Source organism: Choloepus didactylus, chromosome 21 (assembly GCF_015220235.1).
Source record: "Choloepus didactylus isolate mChoDid1 chromosome 21, mChoDid1.pri, whole genome shotgun sequence".
NCBI lineage: Eukaryota > Metazoa > Chordata > Mammalia > Pilosa > Megalonychidae > Choloepus > Choloepus didactylus.
This window is the reverse complement of record NC_051327.1, coordinates 22,357,285-22,380,464: the sequence shown is the minus strand read 5'-3', so window position 1 is coordinate 22,380,464 and position 23,180 is coordinate 22,357,285. Positions and strand designations below refer to the sequence as shown.

At 43.8% G+C, this 23,180-nt stretch overlaps 1 protein-coding gene across 1 annotated transcript; it reads right to left on the bottom strand.

Annotated features, from left to right (window-relative positions):
* Window positions 1-4,976: 4,976 nt before the first annotated feature.
* LOC119517183 (speedy protein E4-like) lies at window positions 4,977-22,765 on the bottom strand. Its single transcript, XM_037813753.1, has 7 exons — window positions 22,673-22,765; window positions 8,747-8,822; window positions 8,036-8,236; window positions 7,636-7,694; window positions 6,992-7,077; window positions 5,208-5,376; window positions 4,977-5,036 (listed from the first exon to the last, which is right to left on the bottom strand). The coding sequence occupies exons 1-7, from the start codon at window positions 22,763-22,765 to the stop codon at window positions 4,977-4,979; spliced, it is 744 nt and encodes a 247-aa protein (XP_037669681.1).
* Between the last annotated feature and the right edge of the window lie 415 nt (window positions 22,766-23,180).

Sequence of the window (23,180 nt, the reverse complement as noted above, 5' to 3'; positions counted from 1 at the left end):
CCCTGGACAGGACAGCCGAGAGGGATGGGGTTAAAAAGAAGAGGAAGAAGAGAAGGAGGCAGTTCAGGTCGGGATACCTGAGAAAGTCAGGACGGGGCGCTTCCATCACAAGGGAGAAGAGCACAGCCCAGAAGGGGTGCGACACCCTGTGGTGGGAGGAGCTCAGAGGTCGGGAGTAGCTGAAGAGACAGGTGCCCACGAGTCGCCAGCTGGAGTCTCCTGTGTCCCTCCTGTCACTTCTCGCTAGTTTTCTCCTTGTTTCATCTTTGTAGAGCTGCTTCCCCTTGCTTCTTCCTCTCTCTTGAATCTTCCCAGACTCCTGCCACACTTCCATCCTCTAGCACCCCTCTCGTCTGCTGAAGTCCTGCGGCACCTTCTCTTCTCCTCTCATAAAATTGTGGACACCCAATCCTGTGCTGCTGTTTCCGTTTCCTCATCCAGTCCACCCTCTGTAAGTGATTCTCACACCAACCACACCATGGATTCCTGTTACTCTCCTACTTTCCAAGCTTTTACTCTTTCTTCACAGTTTCAAATCCTCCCATCACTTCTGCTTCTCCCGGGGAGCCAGCTCCTCCTCTGCTCTGTGGCTCCAGCCTCCTTCGCCCTGTTCAGCCTTCACACACGGTCCTTTAGGCACCTGGACGGCACCGACTCTTCCGTGTTCCTCTTTTCCTGGCTGCTCTTGACTTTTTCCCTAAACTGTGAGCCGCATGTCCTTTTGCCATCAGCTCATATATCCGAAGCAGTTGCCTCATTCTATTTTTCTCCTCGGCCTTCAGTGGCCTCCAGCCTCCCTCACTTTGTCGGCTGCTCCCTCTTCTTTTTCCTGTCAGTCTCTTGCCTTCTCAGCAGCCTCAACTTCCCCTTCCCTTCGATTGGGCCGATCCTGATCCCGGGCTACTTTGGTGTCTGGGCTAATCCCACAGCTTGCTGCTCCAGTGTTCCCAGATGCTCCCAACACTTCCGCCTTCTCTCCCACCGTAGCTGTGTCCTTGTCCCCTGTGGCCTGGCCGTTTGTTCTTCTTTCCTCATTTATTTCTCCTTATTATTTGCTTCCATTGTCCGGTTTCCCATGCGGTTCTTTTTCATTTGGCTTCCACCTCACTTTGGCTGTTTTTTACCTCCTCTTCTGCCCTCACCTGCTGTCCTGTGGAGACCCAGAGCTTCTTAAATGCATTTGAATTCCAAGGCATCTCATGAGCGATATCTGTTTCCAAGATGCTGCTACCAAGATGTGTTTTCTCTACTTGTTTTCTATTTCCATGTCTTGCTGAATCTAGCCTTTCCATTGCCTTTAGCCCATGAACCACCTCCGGCTTCTGAATGAAATAATTTCCACTGTATAGGTAGAGCACATTTTGTTTCTCGTTCATCCCTGATGGACCCTTAGGTTATTTCCACCTTTTGGCTATTGTGAGCAGTGCTGCTGTGAACATCGGTGGAACAAGCACCTGTTGAAATTCCTAGAGCTATTTTTATCAGATGCTTCTGCCCCTGTGGCTTTCTGGTCTCTTTGGTTTTGCTCTGCAGTTACTCCATGATCCTCAGCTTATCTCAGTTCCCAGAGATGCACCCCTAGCTGCTCCTGTGTATAGAGCTCCTCTGTCTCCTGTTTCTCAGCCCTCCTCAGCTATTCTGGTGCCTGCATGCATCCCATGATGTCGCTCCTTCTCACTTCTTCAGCTTCTTCTGTCACCCTTGTCATAGCTCTGTCCTAAAATGTTCCTGCAGCTGTACCTGTTTATTGTCCCTCACTACCTGAGTTCTACAGAGCTCCCCATCTGTTCCAGTTTGCTAGTGCAGCCATTATGGAAAATAGCAGGAATGGACTGGCTTTTATGAAGGGGGGTTTATTCGGTTACAAATTTACAGTCCTAAGGACCATAAAAGTGTCCAAACTAAGGCATCAGCCAGATGATACCTTCACTGAATAACAGTTGATGGCATCTGGTGCACCCTGTCAGCTGGGAAGGCACGTGGCTGGTCTGTGCGTCTCCAGGGCAAACTCTGGGTTTCATCTCTTAGCTTAGCATCTCCAAACGTCCTTCTCTCCGCAACTCCGAGCATCTCTCAGTGTCAGCGTCAGCAAGCATCTGGGCCTGGAGCTCTTTTAAGTAGTCCAATGAACTAATCAAGACCTACCCTGAATGGGCGGGGTCAAGTCTCCATGGAAACATTCAATAAGAGCTCACAGCCTAATCAACAGACTAATAAATGTGCCCTCACCAGATTGCATTAAAGAATATGGCTCTTTGGGGGACATAATATATCCAAATCAGCACCCTGTCCTATGTCAGTGCATAGCTTTAGCTGTTTCTGCCTCTACAAGGAACTGATCTCTTTGGTAGATCCACTCACTGGACTGCCCGCTTTCCCCTCTACATCCTTCAAACTTTTGGATCATTCGGGGCTTCAGCCCTTCCCAGGCCCTTAAAATTGTTCCCCACTTATTTCTGACCCCATTCACCTTTCCCCACTGGTTCTTTGTCCTCGGAAGCTGATTTCCCTGTCGTTTGCAGTGAGACACATGAGATCTTGTTTTGCTTCTAAACAATACTTAATCCCACTGCTCATTTCCTCAGCTGCTCCCTTAGTCCTAAGCTGTCTTTCTGCAATAAATTCAGAATTCATGTTACTAGGTCTCTCCTCTCCATACCTGCCTTATTTACCATCTTGTAACTCTTCCTATCTTATTCTCGTTTTTTCTCCGAAATTGCTCCAATAGCCTCATTTCTTTTAGATTGTTCCTATTTTCATCACTTGCTCCAGATTTTCCTTCTCTCACATAAAACAGGAACCAGAGTTTGTGAAACTTCTCACTCTGAAATAGTGAACACGGCCTTCACCTGTGTGCTCCCTCCCCTTACATCATTTCCAGGAAAGCATCTTTCCTTCCTACAGAGTTTTGTGTTATTCTTCAGGTGCCCGTAGAGCTTGCCTCCTTCTCTCTACTCTTCCTGCCTTTCAGCCTCCATATCTTCCCGTTTCCTGCTTTGAGGCTCTCTCCTCACATCTGCCTCATCTCTCGTTCTTTTTTTCTTTTCTACCTTCATCAGATAACCACATCAAACAACGATATGACTTGAGAGCAAACAAGCAATCCGTGCTGACACTGTGGCACACACCTTAAAGGTGGGAAGGCTTTTCATCTTAATTATATTTCCCCCTATAGATGTACTGCAGTGTCCTTGTTAATCTCTGGGACTCTAAATGATGTACGTCATATCAAGTTAAGTTTAAAATTGCAATTGTATTCTCACTAATCAATAATGGAAACTAAATATCAAGTAAAAAAAAAATTATGTTTACAAGAATTTGGGGAATTACCCCTAGCTATGTATAAGTTTAGTAGATAGAAGACAAACCTCTTTGAAAATACGAACAAAACTTTATTTATGAATATATAACAGCTGTAATATCTATCACAAAACTTTATAGGAACAGCATGTTTTCAAAAGTACAAATAGGCTTTAAGATGCCTGGAATAATTTATGGCCAACATTTTCAAAATAAACCAATAAACTCTATGACATATACTAAGCTACTATTGCAATTATAATTAATTATAAGTAATTAAAAATTTTATATTTTTAAAAAGTAATTCTTTCCCAGTCTGGGCCGCTATACTTCACAGTCCTAAGACTGTGGCAATCAAGTATATAAAAAAATGCCATCTCCGTCTTCCTCTTCAGGGGAGATTCAGAAAATTCAGATGGTGCCTTAGGAAGTAATGGAACCTGAGAGAAACCCTGGTTTCTCTTTGTCCCTCCACAGTCTCCTAGAAGTGCCCCCACCCTTCTAGGAATTTGGCATAATAAATCTATCTAGCTCCTCTGAAGAAAGCCTGGGTTCTTCTAGTTCATGATGTGTCTTTCCTCCTTCCTCAAAACTTGTCATTGGGATCTGGATCGACTTCTTGGTGAAGCTCCGCATCTCCCCTGGAAGTAAGAGAAAGAGGGACGATGTCAAACTTTCAGGGACAATTCTCTAGACATAAAGATCATGCACATTGAAGGTCAATCCTAACCAGAGTTTAGACTCACTTATAAATCCAGTTTTATCTCTAATCCTTCATTCTAAACCCCAATCCTTTGAAATAGAAATCTTTACTTTTAAACCATATACACATCTCGTAAGCATGCATTCTAAGTCAAACCTTGAACCTCAGCACTTATCTTTTAAAACTAAAGTTTGACCTAAACTGTTTGTCTTTGTGTTGTGTTTCAAGTGATTGACTGAGTCCAGATGTCTGTGTTTACAAGAATGTTGGATTCTGCTTATGTGATTGACCTTGTATGTTTATGTACCTATGCATGTTTCCATCTGACTGTCTTTCCCCCTGACCTGGCACCAGCGATCTGCCTATAAGCAATTTGTTTGAAAGCGAATTTGGATGAACATATAGTGAGGCATAATTAATCTTCTATCACTAAACTTGTAGACTGTTCCATCTAATACCCTATTGTTCAATATTTATTTTGTTACAGCTAAATCCCTATTGTTGGTATCCCTAAGGGATAAAGGGCTAAACATGAACCACAGTATATGGAAAAACTGAAATATATGGCTAAAGGATATTCATTTTGGACAAAAATCAACATTTTATGAAAGCTATTATTTGGACCCAGTTGCTTTGGGTTAATTGAGTTCAACCCAATCCATGTCTGTGACAAACTGGTTTTCTTGAGGTCTGGCTGACTGGTCTCCCTCCCGCTTGGTGTGCCTTGCTGAGGCAGCGTCTACCTCCAGTTGTCAATCTGTGGCTGTAAAGTGGACAGCGAGTGTGGGACACTCTGCCTGGCTGGTCTCCTTCACACTGTGTGTGAGATTAACATGGGGTGAGGAGTTGATAAGAGTGGGTCAAACAGCGGGGCTCCTCAGATTCCCGAAACGGACGAGAGCTCATTCCCTCAGTGGACCCAGACACACCTTCTCAGGCCGCTGACCTCGGGCCTCTGCGTTCTCCAGGAGCTCTAGGGGAGCAGGGCCCGGTCGCGCCCCCACACCCAGTGCTCCGGGTCATAAGCCTGGATCTGGAAAGACAAACAGCCCCCTGGGGAAAATGCTGACTCTCCGGATACACCCCACTCTCCCCTTGTCCAGCCTGCAAGTCTTTCTAGTCCCCAAATCCCAACTGCCATCCCTCCAGTCCCCCTGCCTTCCCGATCCCATCCGAGCCCTCCCCCGAATCCCCGCAGCCCCACCTCCTCGCACTCTTCCCGGGAAACCCTTGTCCTCCAGCCCATGGAGCGGATGAACTGAAGTCGGAGTTTGTGAAACAGGGGGCGTTCGGAGCGGTTCTTCCCGTAGAGGAACGAGAAGATGGCTTGTTTAGGGGCCTGGTTGTCCTCCTCCATGTCATTGGCCAGGTACCTGGGAGGAGAAATCAGGCTGCTGGGTAGGAGCAGAATCGGGAAGGACCTCCGCCTGAGGTCAGCTCCCCAGGAAGGATGACAGGCGGACCGGCCTCAGGACGGGGCCCTCCATCAGACCTGGGCGGTGTCACCGAGAGCCAGCCCTGCATCCAGAAGCCGGTGCCGGACAGAGGGCCCTTCTCACACCTTCAGCTGAGGACAGAACTCCAGCTGGGAAGCCTGAGGGCGCACCCTGCCATCCTCAAACAACTGCAGCTACATCACATTCCCCCCATGCCCATCCTCTGCTCCCTTCCCTTCAACTTAGTACAGGTGCACTCACCTGTCTCCCCACTAGATTTTAAGTGCCCTGAGGGCAGGAACTGACTCTGGTTTATTTCTGTATTCATCCCTCTCCTACCAAATGACTAATTTAAGGACTTTGTTCATATTGATACATTAATTCAACGAGCATTTCTTGAATGTCTCTTCCCATCACCTTGTCATATTCCTTGGCCTATAGGAAGCACTTCATAAGGTTTTTTTGAGTGAAGAATGAATGAATGAATGAATGAAAGCTTAATCTTATAGCCGAGTGCCATGCTGATTACCTCATAGATTCACTATAACTTGTGTGCTTGCAAAATGGACAGTGTTGTGCTGAGTATTTTAAGAATGCATTGATATTTGATATATAATTGATATTATGACAAGACTCTGCCTTTAACAGGTGTCTAGTCTAATGCGGGTAAGGGGAAGGGAGAGATTGAAAAATAACTGTAACCCCAAATAGCATATTATCATAGGTTTTTAAACTAAAGTGCTGGTTGGAGGCATAAAGCTGGGAATGTCAAGGAAGGTGATTTGTGTTTTAACTGCCTTTAAAAACAGTAATTTTCCTCAGATACATATGTGTGAAAGACAGACAAAAAATATGTGTATATAAAAAGAGAAGGAAGGAAGCTGCAGGGCATTTGGGAGAAGAGTGAGAGGAAGGAATGAAATATCGAGATGATAAACAAGTTTGATGGTGATTATAGATAGGATTGAATTCAAATTGAGAAGCTTGAGCTTGACTAAGAAAGTAATTGGCCAATAAAATTTGTAAGTGGTGTTTAGTGGTTAGCCCTCGGTTTCAGAAGCATCTTCAGGCAGATGTATCAAGCCTGCTGGCTTGGGGAGCTAGTAAGAAATCATAGGTTTTTGTCATGCAGTGAGTGTCATGTAATGAGTCATCTGTGGTGGAAACTGGGAGAGAAGACAATTCTAGTTGGTATTGATATGGGAAGGAGAGGGTCGGGGGAACCAGCAATGACTAGCGTTTCAAGCCCGTTTCCTAGGGGGCATGGTGGTGTCAATTGTTTCCTCTGCTGCTTTAGGAGGGTTTTGTTCTTTTCGTTTGTTCACAAACTGACATTTGGGTTTTTGTTTGTTTTTAGAAAGAGCAGTATATATTTTTTAAAACCCACCATATTATAATCCCCTTAACCGAATAACTCCCATCACTTTTATATACAGAGTAAACAGTAGAGCTAGGTTTAAAAACTAGATTGCAGGTTAGAGTCCCACTTCTCCTCTTCCGTGCTCCCTGGGACACTGGACCATTCGTTGACGGGATGAGGCAAAATACTCACAGGGCGATGAAGAAGTGAATCCGCCGGAACTGCCAGGAGAAGAGACCAGCCCGGCTAAAGTAGGCAATGACCATGCTTAGGAGATACTGAAGGAGAGAGGGGGAAGCAACAAAGAGAGAAGTCACACCCTGGCAGAGGCAGAGCACTGGGGTAAGAGAATGTGAAGCTGGGGCCAAGGGTTGCAGCTCAGAGAGGGCCCTGGGCTGAGTGAGTGTCGTTGCTTGTGGAGAAGGAGCAGAGAATCAGCAAGTCGGTTGCAAATCGGAGCAGTCAGGGCAAGGAAAATTCACTCTGCTTCCAGAAGGCAAGCTCTGACAGTTTGGAGAAGGGTGTCCAGGAGGATTTTTGATAAGCTGGAGCAACGGGGAGTCCCAAATCCCTGAGAGAAGAGGACCCTGGGACTGAGGGTGGCAACAACCAGAGGGACAATATCCATGTGATCCCAAAGGTCCCTGGGCGGCCCATTCACAAGCAGGACACCAGCAGGACCCCGAAGGGAGGTGTTGGCAGGTCCTGAAGGCACCAGGAGTGGAGGGTAGAGATCCAGAGGGAGAGAAAGGAGAACTGTGGCTCTAGAAAGCCCTCCTCCTACCCCAGGGTATGTGTTTGGGCAGGAATAGTGTTTGGTGGAGAGCAGTGTTTACCTTGTCAGACACCATCAGGTCCTTGTCCCAGGCCAGGAAACTTTTAACAACGGGATCCTCTGTGAAAAGAAGGCATGTGTGAAGTTGAGAACTGGAACTGAATTTCCGACTGAGTAATGCAGAAGAAAGGGGAGAACCACACCTCCCTTGGGGAAGTTTCAGGACTGTGGCCGAGGGTTACGGTTTTGGGAGCAGGAGGGAGAAGAACGTACACTGGGCAGGGAAGGGTCACTCCCTGTTCTGAGGCTCCCGAGAGGAATGGCTGTGTGCGGGACTGGGTGTCCGTCGAGTTTCCGCAAGATTAAGGGAATTATTTTCCACATTGGAAAAGTGTAGTCACTGGAAGGTTCTTTTTCGAAAAGAGGAAGTTTGGAGGGTGCTGCCTGGGGCCTCTTCTTACCAAGTAGCCTGTTGAACACCTCGTGGTGCTCGGGAAGGACAGACGACACCCTCTGCCTCTTCAACTTCATTTTCAAGCCGCACAGTGATTCTACCACCCACGTGTCTTCAGGCTCTGGAGCGGAGTCTTCCTCGAACGCATCTGACGAGACCCTCTTCCGGCCACGGGACTGAAGTTGGGGACTGGGCTCTACCCAGGGGGCTGAGTAAGGAAACCAGGCTACAGTATGAAGGTCTTTTCTTTGGAATTCAGCCATTGATCACCCAAGCCTCTACACTACCATCATCCCCCCAAAAACCATCCCTCCATCCTTTCCATCCTTATAGATTATGGCCTTCCCCCAAGCCATCTTTCCATCTCTCGCCTTTGTTGATGCCCGTCTCCTCCTGCTCACCCTCCTCTTATTCCATCTTTCTGTCCTCAAAGCTCTGCGTTATTAGAGGTAATTTCTCCCATTGGGGAATAAAATACTTCTCTTTTTCTCCCTCTTCCCTTTTCTCCTTCTGGTATCTCATCTCCTCACCCTCATTCCTTTCTTCCCAGATTTTCCTTCCATGGGGATGTCCTTGTTCTCCTTTCCAAATCTATGGCTTTCTGAGTCCCTCCTTTGTTTCATGTGCACCCTACTCAGGCACTCCTTCCTAACATTCATACCCCTTCTCGGTTACTAGGCCACAGTCTCAGTCCGTTAAAATATTCCAGCCTCCTCACCTGATGGTCCTGGGATTTCGTCATCCACTGTTTCCTCCGGGAAGTACCCAGAGCAGCTAGGCTGGGGGCTCTCAGACTGGGAAGATGGTTCACAACTAGCCATAATTTCTCAAAACCCACTTAGTCCCTTCCACAGAACCTATACGTGAACTGCCCAAACTACTGTTCTGTATCCTGGATCAACCCAAGACCTTTCTCTCTTCTCCAGACCAGAAGTAGGCAGGAGTGAGAAGGAGCTTTGAGTTGTGCTGCTGTCCACATCTACTACCAAGATAGCACGGAGTTCGGTCCTTCCAATCAGGAGGATTGGAAGCCTCTGATGTCATCAATCCAACCTGGCAACCAGTTTGAAGGAAAACGTATGTAACTGCCACAATGATGTATCCTATGCTCCAGGAGATCAGGGGTAAATGGTATCTCATGCCCCTGGTCCAAGGTGTAAACATCCTCCAAAGCTATCCTCAATATCCCATCATCAGTTTCACCCTATCCCCAGCAGGTGCCATGTTGTCTGCATTGCAAACTTGAAACAAGTTGGACTCCCATCCCCTCCTTTCTATCCCCATTTCAGAGGCCAGTTCGGTGAGAGAAGGAGAAGAGTGACTAGGAGATTTAGGGTAAGCAGAAATGATAAGACCTGCTAGAGTGAAATAAGTATGTACAGAAGATCTCAGGGACATTGACTGGCTGGATTAAAAAATTAGTTCAAAACACTCAGTTTTTTTTAACACAGTTTTTTTCAATTAACTTTTTTATTGTAGGATATAACATATAGACATAAAAGTGATAACTTTCCAAGTACAATTTAACAAATAGCAAATTTCAAAGAATATTATAGGTTACAATTCCACAGTTCCAGTTATTTCCCTTGTTATGAAACATAACATATACACAAAAAGGCACCATCTTCCAAAACATGATTAAGCTAGTAGATATATAGGAAATTTCCAAAGGTATTATGACTTATACTATCATAGTTTCAGTTATTTCCTTATTGTGAAATGTGACTTAAAAACAGAAAGGTATAGCTTTCAAATCACAATTCAACAAGTAGCTATCCAACAAATTTCAAAGGATGTTATGGGTTACAGTTCCACCATTTCAGTTTTTTCCTTCTAACTATTCTAATACCCTAGCAACTAAGGAAAAGAAAATTAAATAAAGATTCAGTATTCATAATCCTTTGTTAAATTTCATCTTGTCTGTTGCTTCCCCTTGCTCTAGTTTAATCACTTTCCTGATTATCAGAGATGTCTAGGCAGTGACCACCCTAACCTGATCATGTTGAAAAGAGGTGTCAACTTTATAAGCAAAGGGGACATATCTAGTTGATGTTTTTGTAGAGGCTTTTGCCTCGAGGTTTCGGAACTTGGCTGGCCTAGGGGCACTCTGAGGGATTTAAGTTTGTGACAAACTTAGTGAGTGAACCTTTGTAGTAGGGTTTTCCTGTTAATTACAGTCCCTAGTACTGTGTAGGTTTTTCCCATGTATCTTCTTTTGTCAACTCTCTGTGCCAGTGTCATACCTTAGAAGTATATCATGCAAGCACCTATCTATCTATATTTGTGGTGCTGATCTGTGGGAAACATGCCTTTCAACAACCCCTTTCAATCCTATTCGCCTTCAGTACAGCTCTGATACTTACAATCCCGTTAACAAACAATTGTCACCCCTGTGCAGTACCACACCTTTGAATTCACCATCATTAATGCATCTGAATGTATTAGATTATCATTCCCCCTCACTAGCTACTGTCTATCACTAGGTCCTCAATATTCTTACATGATTAGACAGTGATTTTACATTGTTCAGATAGTTCACAGAAGTGGTAACATACAATATCTCTCCTTTTGCATCTGGGTTATTTCTGTCAGAATTATATCTTCTTCATGTGTCCATGTTTCAAGACCTTATTGCTTCTTACTGCTGCGTAGTATTCCATCGTATGTATATACCACATTTTGTTTGTCTGCTCGTCTGTTGAAGGACACGTGGGTTGTTTCCGTCTCTTGGCATTTGTGAACAGGGCTGTTATGAACATCGGTGTACAAATGTCTGTTTGTGTCACTGCTTTCAAATGTTCTGGGTATGTACTGAGAAGTGGAATTGCCGGACCATAGGGTAATTCAATATCTAGTTTTCTGAGAAATCTCCAAACTTTCTTCCAGAATGGCTGTATCATTAAACAGTCCCACCAGCAATGAATAAGAATCCCAATTTCTCTACATCCTCTCCAGCATTTGCAGTTTCTTGTTTGTTGGATGGCAGCCATTGTTATTGGTGTGTGATGATATCTCATTGTGGTCTTAATTTGCATCTCCCTAATAGCTAGTGAAGATGAACATTTTTTTCACGTGATTTTTAGCCATTTGTATTTCCTCTTTGGAGAAATGTCTTTTCATATCTTATGCCCCTTTTATAACTGGGCTGTTTGTACTATTGTCGTTGAGTTGTAGGATTTCTTTATATATGCAAGATATTAGTCTCTTATCAGATACATGGTTTCCAAATATTTTCTCCCATTGACTTGGCTGCCTCCTTACCTTTTTGACAAATTCCTTTGAGGTGCAGAAGCTTTTGAATTTGAGGAGTTCCCATTAATTTTTTTTTCTTTTGTTGCTTGTGCTTTGGATGTAAGGTCTAAGAAGTGACCTCCCGAAACTAGGTCTTGAAGGTGTCTCCCTGCATTATCTTCTAGAACTTTTATGGTACTGTCTCTTATGTTGAGGTCTTTGATCCACTTTGAGTTAATTTTTGTATACCATGTGAGGTATGGGTCCTCTTTCATTCTTTTTTTTTTTAAATTCATTTTGAAATAAATTCAAAGTTACAGGAACAGTTGCAAAAACAATACTAGCCCCATAGACAGAATTCCATCATACCCTGACCCCCCTTCCCCGATAGCTCAATCCACCAACTTTAACCTGCTGTCACACCACTATTTCTTTCCCTCCCTATCTATCATCCATCATCTATTGCTCTGTCTTCTGAACGTATGAGAGCTAGCTGCACACATCCTTGAACTACACTATAATTCACGTATATGCTTCCCATGAACAAGAACACTCTTTTATGCAATCCCATTAAGCACAGCTACAAAGTACAAGAGATTCAACAATGATACGAAGCTTACATTCTATATTTCCTTTTCCTTATGCCTCAACTGTGTCTCTTTGAGCCACCTGTCCTCTATCCTCCAATCCCATCCAAGTTCATCCTTGGTATTCATTGTCATCTATTTAGACTGTCTTTTTTTTTTTTTTTTTCAATTGTGGAAACATATGCAGCCTAAATCTTCCCATTCCACCCCCTCCCTAGCCTTCCATTAGTGGGATTAATCACATTTAGAATGTTGTAGTGCTCTTTCCCACCATCCATTACTAGAAATTTCCCTTTACCACAGACAGCAACCCCATACTCATTTCTTAACTCCCCATTGCCCCTTCCCCCATTTCTCTTAACCCAAACTCTACTTTTCATCTCTATGGTTATATTCTCTGATAATTTCCTTGTGTTTACTGTGGGGCTTAAAATTAACCTCTTAAATCCATATCAATCTTGTTTTTCTTTGATACCACCTTCACTTCAATAGGACACGTAAACTATGTTCCTATACTCCTCCATTCCCCCACCTTTATATAGTTGTCTAAAATTACATATTTTACTTTGAATTCAAAACCTCTGATTTGTCATTAGAGTTTGTGTATTTTATATCATGTAGGAAGTAAATAGTGGAGTTACAGTTCAAAAATTATTGAGTTCTATTTGTATTCCATTGTGGTTGGAGAATGTGCTTTGAGTATATTCAATTTTTTTTTTTTAATTTATTGAGGCTTGTTTTATGTCCCAGCTTATGGTCCCTTCTGGAGAAAGATCTGTGATCACTGGAGAAAAATGAGTGTCCTGGTGATTTGGGATGTAAGGTACTATATATGTCAGTTAAAATTCTCTATATCTCTTTCTCCTTTCTTTGTTTTTCTGTTGGTAGGGCTCCCTCTAATATCTGAAGTAGGGCAGGTCTTTTGTTGGCAAAGTCAGCATTTGTTTGTCTGTGAAAAATTTAAGCTCTCCCTCAAATTGGAAGGAGAGTTTTGCTAGATAAAGTATTCTTGGTTGTAAATTTTTCTCACTCAGAATTTTAAATATGTCATGCCACTGCCTTCTCGCCTCCATTGTGGCCACTGAGTAGTCACAACTTAGTCTTATGTTGTTTCCTTTGTATGTGGTGAATTGCTTTTGTCTTGCTGCTTTCAGAACTTGCTCCTTCTCTTCAGTGTTTGAGTCTGATCAGAATATGACTCAGAGTGGGTTTATTTGGATTTATTCTGTTTGGAGTTCACCGGGCATTTATGCTTTGTGTATTTATATTGTGTAGAAGGTTGGGGAAGTTTTCCCCCAAAATTTCTTTGAATACTCTTTCTAGACCTTTACCCTTCTCTTCCCCTTCTGGGACACCAAAGAGTCTTAAGTTTGGACGTTTTATTTTGTCTATTCTATCCCCGAGATCCATTTTGATTTTTTCCATTTTTTCCCCATTCTTTCTTTTGTGCTTTCATTTTCTGTTCTGTGGACTTCTAGGACACTGAGATGTTGTTCCGCTTCCTCTAGTCTTGTATTGTGACTATCCAGAGTCTTTTTAATTTGGCCAACAGTTTCTTTTATTTCCATAAGATCTTCTATTTTTTTAATTTACTCTTGCAATGTCTTCTTTATGCTCTTCTAGGGTCTTCTTTATGTCACTTATATCCTGGGCCATGGTCTTCTTGGTGTCGTTTAAATCCGTTGCCATGTTTTCGTTCCTGAATTCTAGTTCTTTGATTAATTGTGCGAGGTACAGTGTTTCTTCTGATATCTTGATTTGTGTGTTTGGAGTTGGATTCTCCATATCATCTGGTTTTATCATATGCATTAAAATTTTCTGTTGTTTTTGGCCTCTTGGCATTTGTTTTGCTTGATAGGGTTCTTTCAAGTTGTAAAAAAAAAATACCTCTCTAATTTTTCAGAAACACAGTTTGGTGGAGTCCACTTCCTCTAACTTCCCAGCAGATGGCATCTGTGAGTCACCTATACCCCTCAAGTCAGTTCTCTACCTTGTCCCTGCGGTGTGTGGGGAAATGATTCTTGTGGGGTTCAGTTGGAGAACTCAGTTTGGGTTTATTGCTGGAGCCGTCCGCCCTGAATGTGGGGCGTTTGTATGGGTGGCCAGGGAGGAAGGATAGCTTTAATATTCAAATCCCCCAGGTTCCTGGAGATTCAAGGCCGCCGCAAGAGACTAAGCCTTCATTTCATTTCAGCCCCAGACCCTCTATCTCACTGTCCCACAAACCAGCGGACTTGGTGTAGTGTACCTGGGTTCTCAGAGCACGTCCCCCCCGCCCAGCCGCAATCCTTCAGGACCTTTGCCAAGGGAATGCTGTGCTACGTCACCAGTGCGCACCGTCCCTCAAGGGAAGCCCCGGGTCGCCGTGCCGTGCCGGCTCGCTTTCAGCCTGATGCAAAGATGGCAGAACAGGGCATCTCCACACACCCCTCCTGGCACAGTTCCTCCTTCCCAGCTCCGGGACACCTGGCGTAGCTCTGGGCTGTGGGCATGGCCCTGGGCAGGAGTTTATCCAGCCCCCCGGGGAGCCAGCTGCTAGCCACGGGTTTTCTTTCAGCTTCCGGCTCTCCCCTCCGTTCCCCCAGCCCCAAGGGTATCTGCAGTGGGCTATCTTCCAGGCCAGACACTGAGAGGCTGGCCCAGCCCCCTCTTGCTGTGTTTTACTGCGTGGTTCCCACTATTGCTGCTGCAGCCGCTCCGGGATTCCACCCCCCCCTTTTTTTTTTTAAATAGCCCATCGGTCCCCAAACGCCAAACCCCGGCTTCCCCAGACTACCGTGCGTCTGTGGGTCTTCCAGCCAGCTCACTCACTCATTTCAGAATTCAGACTCCCGGTTTCACCAAGTATACGGCCCCTTAGGAACTAGAAGACCTCGTCCAGCTGACGCATTGCTGTAAGCGGTATTCTGGGTCACCCTCTGGTTTTTATCTAGTGTTTTTCATGGAGGTGTTTTTTTGCCCTGTCTCACCTAGCTGCCATCTTAGTTTGTCTATTTCATTCTTTTGGATGTGGATATGCAGTTTTCCCAGACCCATTTGTTGAGGAGCCTGTTATGTCCCAGTTCAGTGGATTAGGGGCCTTATCAAAAATCGTCAACTGTATATCCAGGAGTCTATTTCTAAACTCTCAATTCGATTCTATTGATCAATATGTCTGTCTTTATGCCAATACCATGCTGTTTTGACCACTGTAGCTGTATAGTAGGCTTTAAAGTCTGGAAGTGAAAGTTCTCCCATTTCGTTCTTTTCTTAAGGATATTTTTGGCAATTCGAGGCCCCTTTCCCTTCCAAACAGATTTGATAACTAGCTTTTCCAAGTCTGCAAATTAGTTTGTTGGAATTTGGATTGGGATTGCATTGAATCTATAGATAAATTTGGGTAGAATTGACATCTTAACAATATTTAGTCTTCCTATCCATGAGCATGGAATATTTTTCCACCTATTTAGGTCCTTTTCTATTTCTTTTAGTAAAATTTTGTAATTTTCTGTGTAGAGGTCTTTTTCTTCCTTGGTTTGTTCCTAGGTACTTGATTTTTTTAGTTGCTATTGTGAATGAATGTTTTTTTTTTTTTTGATTGCCTCTTCAGTTAGGTCATTACTAGTGGATGGGAACATTACCGACTTACGTGCATCCTGCCACTCTGCTGAACTTGTTTATTAGCTCAAATAGCTTTGTGGTCAAATTCTTAGGATTTTTCAAATATAAGATTATATCATCAGCAAAAAATGACAGTTTTACTTCTTCCTTTCCAATTTGCATCCCTTTTTTATCTTTATCTTGGCGAATTGCTCTGGCTAGAACTTCTAGCACAATATTGAATAGTAGAAGTGACAGTGGGCATCCTTGTCTCATTCTTGATCTTAGGGGAAAGGCTTTCAGCCTCTCAGTGTTGATTACTGTGCTGGCTGTGGGTATTTCATATATGCCCTTTATCATATGGAGGAAGTTTCCTTCAATTCCTAACTTTTTTTCAGCTTTTTAAAAATTCAGATTGTTCACATACCATACAATTATCCAGAGATCTAAAGTGTATAATCAGTTGCCCATGGTGCCATCATACAGCTTTGCATCTATCACCATAATTAATTTTTTTCAATTTTTAGAACATTTTCATTACTCCAGAAAAGAAAGAAAGACACACAAAAAAAGGAATCTCAAATTCTCCCATACCCCTAACCACCCCCCTTCCATTACTGATTCATAGTATTGGTATAGTACATTTGTTACTGTTGATGAAACAATGTTAAAATACTAACTGTAGTATACAGTTTGCAATAGGTATATTTTTTTGTTATATGCCCCTCTATTATTAACTTGTAGTTATAGTGTCATACATTTGTTCTGGTTCATGAGAGAGATTTCTAATATTTGTACAGTTAATCACGGACATTGTCCAGCACAAGATTCACTGTTTTATGCATTCCCATCTTTTAACCTCCAGCCTTCCTTCTGGTGACATACGTGACTCTAAGCTTCCCCTTTCCTACACCTTCACACACCATTCAGCACTGTTAGTTATTCTTATAATGTGCTACCATCACCTCTGTCCATTTCCAAACATTTAAGTACAGCCTAGTTGAACATTCTGCTCATAATAAGCAACCACTCCTCATTCTTTATCCTCGTTCTATATCATGATAACTTACATTTCATGTCTATGAGTTTACATATTATAGTTAGTTCATATCAGTGAGACCCTGCAATATTTGTCCTTATGTGTCTGTCTTATTTCACTCCATATAGTGCCCTCAAGGTTTATTCATCAACCCATTTTTTTAAAGACAGTTTTGTTCACACACCATACACTCCATCCTAAGTAGACAATCGATGGTTCCCTGTATAGTCACATTTTTTGTATTCACCACCATCCCCATTATCTATATAAGGATGTCTTCATTTCTTCCACAAAGGAGGAGGAAGAGTCAAAGAAGGTAGAGAGACAAGAGAAAAAGAAAAAAAAAGAAAGAGAGAAAAAAAGCAAAACATGACAGCTAGGAAGTAACAAAAGGAAAGATAGCATTAAATTAAAGTATAATAAAGAGTCAGACAACATCCCCAATGCCAAGAGTCCCTTCCCCTTCCCCTATGTCCCCTCCTTCCCCGTATGCATTTACCTTTGGTATATTGCCTTATACTGTTTCCATTAATTAGAGTCTCTAGTTTGCATTGATTGTATTTTTCCCCCAATCCCACCCCATTGTTAAGACCTTGCAATGTTGACATTCATTTTTCTCTCTCATGTAAAAACATATTTGTACCTTTTATCACAATCGTTGAGCACCCTAGATTTCACTGAGTTATATAGTCCCAGTCTTTAGCTTTCCTCCTTCCTTCTGGTGTCCCACATGGTCCTAACCTTCCTTTTTCAACCATACTCACAGTCATCTTTGTTCAGTGTACGTATATTGCTGTGTCACTGTCTCCCAAACCTCTCTCTCCTGTCTTTTCCTTTCTGTCTATAGTGCTCCCTTTAGTGTTTCCTGTAGAACAGGTATCTTGTTCACAAACTCTGTCATTGTCTGTTTGTCAGAGAATATTTTAAGCTCTCCCTCATATTTGAAGGACAGTTTTGCCAGATATAGGATTCTTGGTTGGTGCTTTTTCTCTTTCTGTATCTAAATATATCACACCACTTCCTTCTTGCCTCCATGGTTTCTATTGAGAAATCCTTACATAGTCTTATCAAGCTTCCTTTGTATGTGATGGATCGCTTTTCTCTTGCTGCTTTCAGGATTTTCTTTTTATCTTTGACATTTGATAATCTGGTTATTAAGTGTCTTCTCATAGGCCTATTCAGATCTATTCTGTTTGGGGTATGCTGTGCTTCTTGGATCCATAATTTTATGTCTTTCATAAGAAATGGGAAGTTTTCATTGGTTGTTTCCTCCATTATTGCTTCTGTCCCTTTTTCCTTCTCTTCTCCTTCTGGGACACCCATGACACATACATTTCTGCATTTCGTTTTGTCCTTAAGTTTCCGGAGATGTTGCTCATATTTTTCCGTTGTTTTCTCTATCTGTTCTTTTGTGTATAGGCTTTCAGGTGCCTTGTTCTCCAGTTTCTGAGTGTTTTCTTCTGCCTCTTGAGATCTGCTGTTGTATGTTTCCATTGTGTCTTTCATCTCTTGTATCGTGCCTTTCATTTCCATAGATCGTGTCAGTTGTTTTTTTTGAACTTTCAATTTCTACCTTATGGACACCCAGTGTTTTCGTTATACGCTTCATCTCTTTTGCCATGTCTTCCCTAAACTTTATGAATTGATTCAGTACTAGTTGTTTAACTTCCTGTGTCTCATTTGAAGTGTCAGTTTGTAGCTTTGTCTGGGCCATAACTTCCGTTTCCTTAGCGTAGGTTGTAGTTTTCTGTGGTTGTATTAGTTAGGGTTATCCTTGGAAACAGAATCAATGAGAGATGTCTCTGATTATGAAATTGTAAAAGTGACTCACGCAACTGTGGGAGCGCACGAGTCCAAATTCTGCAGAGCCGTCAACAAGCTGTCAACTCCAAGGAAGATGTCTGACGAACTTCTCAGGAAATGAACTGGCAACTTCGACAAGCTCCCCAGGAAATGCTTCACTGAGCAGCTGAAGAAAGAAGTGAAGGTTCTCTAACCGTCCGGCTTATAAGCCTCCAACTGATCACCCGGACCAAATCCAGCCAATTGCATTCTCTCACTGTGGAAGTACGCCCCTTGACGAGTCATCAGTCAGCTGCAGTCAATTGACTGATGATCCGACAAACCAGCCCTTTGGATTATTAACCAGCCTCAGATATCCTCACAGCAATCGTCAGGCCAGTGCCACCTAGCCAGATTGACACATGAACCCAACCATCACAGTCCACCCCTTGTCAACTTGGCAGTTGTACACATCACCTAAAACCATACCTTCAAAATGAACGTTACAGCTTATGCCTTATGATAAGGGGATAAGACAGAGAAGAAAGCAAAAATATTTGCTTTACAGACAAATACAAACATAATCATAACAAAACGAGGAGGAAATATTCATGTCATTATAGTCCTCGTTTCTGTAACTGGTCACGTGGCCGTAGTTCATATTTATCACGACCTTCTTCCACTACCCATTCCATGTTCCCTTTACCCTCAGCAAGCACTTCAGCTGGCCGTGGTTCTTTGCCTGGTGGGGTGACCCAAACCTTCATTCCTGAACTTTCTTGGCCATTGGTGGTCCTGCCTGGATTGGGTTGTTGCAGTTTTCCATTGACTTGAATCACGGCGCATGGTAGTACTAAGAGACGCCCCAGGGGATCTCCTGTATTCCAGGAAAACTCTTCTTTACTTCCATTGTGTAGTTGCAGTGATATTTCCCCTTGATAGTCAGGATCAATCACCCCAGCCAGTACAGTAATCCCCTTACTTGCCTGTTGATTCAGAGGCATAAGAAGCCCAAAGTGGCCAGGTGGCAGCCTTAACTTCCCGTTCAATGGGATTATTGTTGTGTCTCCTGGTGGAAGCACTCCTCCTTTTGGAACCAAGACTTGTAGACCAGCAGAGCTTAAACTTGCAGGGACAGGAAGCAAAAATTTCCCTAGTGGATCACTAGGAGTGATAGCAAGTGGTGCCCCGCCTGTTTCCACCCCTTGATTCCTGGACCCATGAATCCTGGCTATGGGAGAAACAGCACCAGAGGGTGGACGCTGATTCAGAGCATACACAGCCTCCTGGAGAACACTGCCCCAGCCCTGCAAGATATTGCCACCTAGTTGGTGCCATAATTGAGTCTTCAATAGGCCATTCCACCGTTCTATCAACCCAGCTGCTTCTGGATGATGGGGAACATGGTAAGACCACAGAATTCCATGAGCATGTGCCCACCCCCTCACTTCATTTGCTGTGAAGTGGGTTCCTTGGTCCGAAGCAATGCTGTGTGGAATACCATGACGGTGGATGAGGCATTCTGTAAGTCCACGGATCATAGTTTTGGCAGAAGCATGTCGTGCATGGAAGGCAAACCCATATCCGGAGTATGTGTCTATTCCAGTTATGCATTCTGGCACTGGGGAAATAACCACAGAATGGGTCCGGGGACCCACTGGACCCACTGTGAGACGGATCTGGGCTAAAACTCCATCACTCATCTGACCTCCATAAGCCCCAACTCTGACTGGTGGACCAGAGTGACATTTTGGGTCTCTGGGAATTACTGTCACTTCTGACCCAGTGTCTAATAATCCAAGAAATATCTGATCATTTCCTTTTCCCCAATGCACAGTCACCCTGGTAAAAGGCCGTAGGTCCCCCTGGGGAAGGCTGGGAGGAAGACTAACAGTATAAACTTTTGGCAGTGTGACAGGGTCCTTCTCCAAGGGTACCCAGCCTTCCCTTCATTCAAGGGGCTCTGGATCTGTAAACTGTCTCAAGTCTGGGAATTGATTAAGGGGCCATGACTCTCTGTTTTTGTAATTCAAGGGAGATTTTTGTTCACGTGGCCTAGAATTCTTCTGCTTATATAATTCAAACAAGAATTTAGTCGATTGCCCATCTATTTTACTACTTGGTATTCCATGATCCACTAGCCAACGCCATAAGTCTCTGTGAGTCATATTTTGATTGCTGCTTTGAGCCTGTTTTCCGTTATGGTAGCCATGCCCACCTTGTCTGAGGCAATTAACTGCAGCCACTTGGCTTCTGCTGACTCGGGACCCGATTATCCCCATTGTGTTAAAGGATTCCAGCTCAGTGACAGCAGTTCCTACAGTAATATCTGACCTACAGAGAAGGGCGACTACAGAGCTCTTCAGGGATGATGGAGCTAATTTCACAAATTTATTCCTTACAGTCCTGGTAAAAGATGTGTCCTCTGGACATTCCAGGGCTGTGTGAGCAGGTCTTCCATGATAAATCCACTCTAACATTCCAATCTCTCTAAGCCTTTGAATCCCCTCCTCCACATTATACCAGGGCAGTTCTGGCATTTCAGCCTCTGGTAATGCCGGCCACCTTTTGATCCATGTTTCAGCCAGCCACCCAAACAAACTGTTAACACCCTTTCTAACCCCTCGAGCTACAACATTGAATGCAGAATCTCTGCTTAGTGGGCCCATATCAGTAAATTCAGCCTGATCCAACCTTATATTCCTTCCACCATTATCCCACACTCTCAATATCCATTCCCACGCATATTCCCCTGGTTTCTGTCTGTATAAGTTGGAAAACTCATACAGTTCTTTTGGAGTATAGCGTACCTCCTCATGGGTCACACTTTGTACCTCACCCTTTGGGGCTTGTTGGGATTTGAGCCTAGTTATAGGTCTTGAAGCAAAAACTGGTGGTGGGGGTGGGTCATGAAAAGAGTTAGAATTACCTCTCAAGCCATTCATCTCAGGACATTCTGTTGCATTTTCATCTCTTAAAACAGGATTAATCTCTCCAGACAAAGGAGTGAGGGCTGCTTCCTCAGGGGAGGTGATTACAGGACTAGCAGTCACTGAAGGGTTAATCTCCTTAGGTGCGGGTTGGGTGGCAGGCTCCTTAGGGCAGACTGGAGGCAGAGAAGCTGTTTCCCCAGGACAGCCCTCTACAGGTAAATCTAACAATGACCCAGCAGAATCCAGGGTTCCAATGTCCTCACTGCCATTATTATTAATCCATATGTCCCCATCACAAGTTTCCAGATCCCATTGTTTTCCAATCAATGGCTTTACTTTAACAGCAGACACCCTGAGAGGTTGAGAGTTTAGTTTACGTTGTAAATGTGCTACTTACACAATGAGAGACTGTGTCTGGTTTTCAGAAACTTCCAGTCTGCGGGCACAGGAAATAAGATTTTCTTTCAGGGCACACATGGAAACCTTTACATCTGTCATATGGCATTCAAGTTTTGAATTTGAAGCCTTTAGCTCATCCGTTTCTCTTACAACTGTATCCAAAGTATCTAAGAGCAGCCAGCCAATATCATTATACCTCTTAATACTGCAAAACTCCGTGAAAGTGTCGAAAACACTGTCACCCAGAGCCTTGCTTCATACTAGAGTATGATTAGGAGACTCAAATGGTGCTATTTTGCGTATTTCCTTTGCCAACTCATGCCATGGACTGTCAGTGTCTTCTTGATTATTGGAAATAGAGTCATTAGTGCCTCTGAATCTAATCAGAGTAGAAAACAAATTGTAAAAGCCCATTTTAAGATTCTGTTTCTCAAGAACCACTCCCGGTACCAAGTTGTATTAGTTAGGGTTCTCTAGGGAGACAGAATCAATGAGAAGTGTCTCTGATTATCAAACTGTGAAAGTGACTCACACAACTGTGGGTATGCATGAGTCCAAATTCTGTAGAGCCGTCAACAAACTGTCAGCTCCAAAAAGATGTCTGATGAACTCCTCAGGAAATGAACCGGCAACTTCGATGATCTCCCCAGGAAATGCTTCACTGGGCTGCCGAAGAAGAAGTGAAGGTTCTCTAACCGTCCGGCTTATAAGCCTTCAGCTGATCACCCGGACCAAATCCAGCCAATTGCATTCTCTCACTGTGGAAGTACACCCCTTGATGAGTCATCAGTCAGCTGCAGTCAATTGACTGATGATCCAACAAACCAGCCTGTTGGTTTATTAACCAGCTTCAAATATCTTCACAGCAATCGTCAGGCCCAGACAGCTGGGTCACCTAGCCAAGTTGACACATGAACCCAACCATCACAACTAGTGTCCAAAAAGACCTTGGCTTTGACTTCTGACAAGCAGAGTGATGGGAAGAAACGAGAGGTAGAACCTTCCGGAACATACCACATCCAGGAGTGCTCTTGACGGCACAGGTCAGCCACCGCGGTCTCTTCACCTCGATGTCCATGCTCTGGTGCCCTCACCCGGTCCCTCACATCAAGCACCACCTCACTGCTGCCGATTCCCAAGTCCCCACCTCCGTCCCCCACCTGCCTGTTGGGTTCGTGCACCCCCATCGGCCGCCATCAGCACCGGTGGATGGCGAAGGGCACCCCAACTCAGCATGGGGAGGTCGAATCCCCAGCTCTCACCCCGGATCTCCCCACCTTTAGCCTTCCCTGTCTCAATTTTGGCAGCTCTATCTCTCACACACCCCCATCCATCCAACAACAACAAAAAAACCTTCAAAATAAAGGTTTTTCTCATTATTAATGATAATTTTGTTCTACAAAGTTTGTGTGAATCGAGCAAGCGAATATTGAGCGTATTGAATTATCACTCCCAGGGGTTCTGGAGAGCCTCTGGGCACATTTTTGTCAAGCGATCAAGACATCACCTTATTTTATGTGTGTTCCTGTTTAAAGACTCCTTATTTGATATTTATGGTTGGGTCATCAACATGGAGCTCACGGCCAACAGTGCTATAACTCG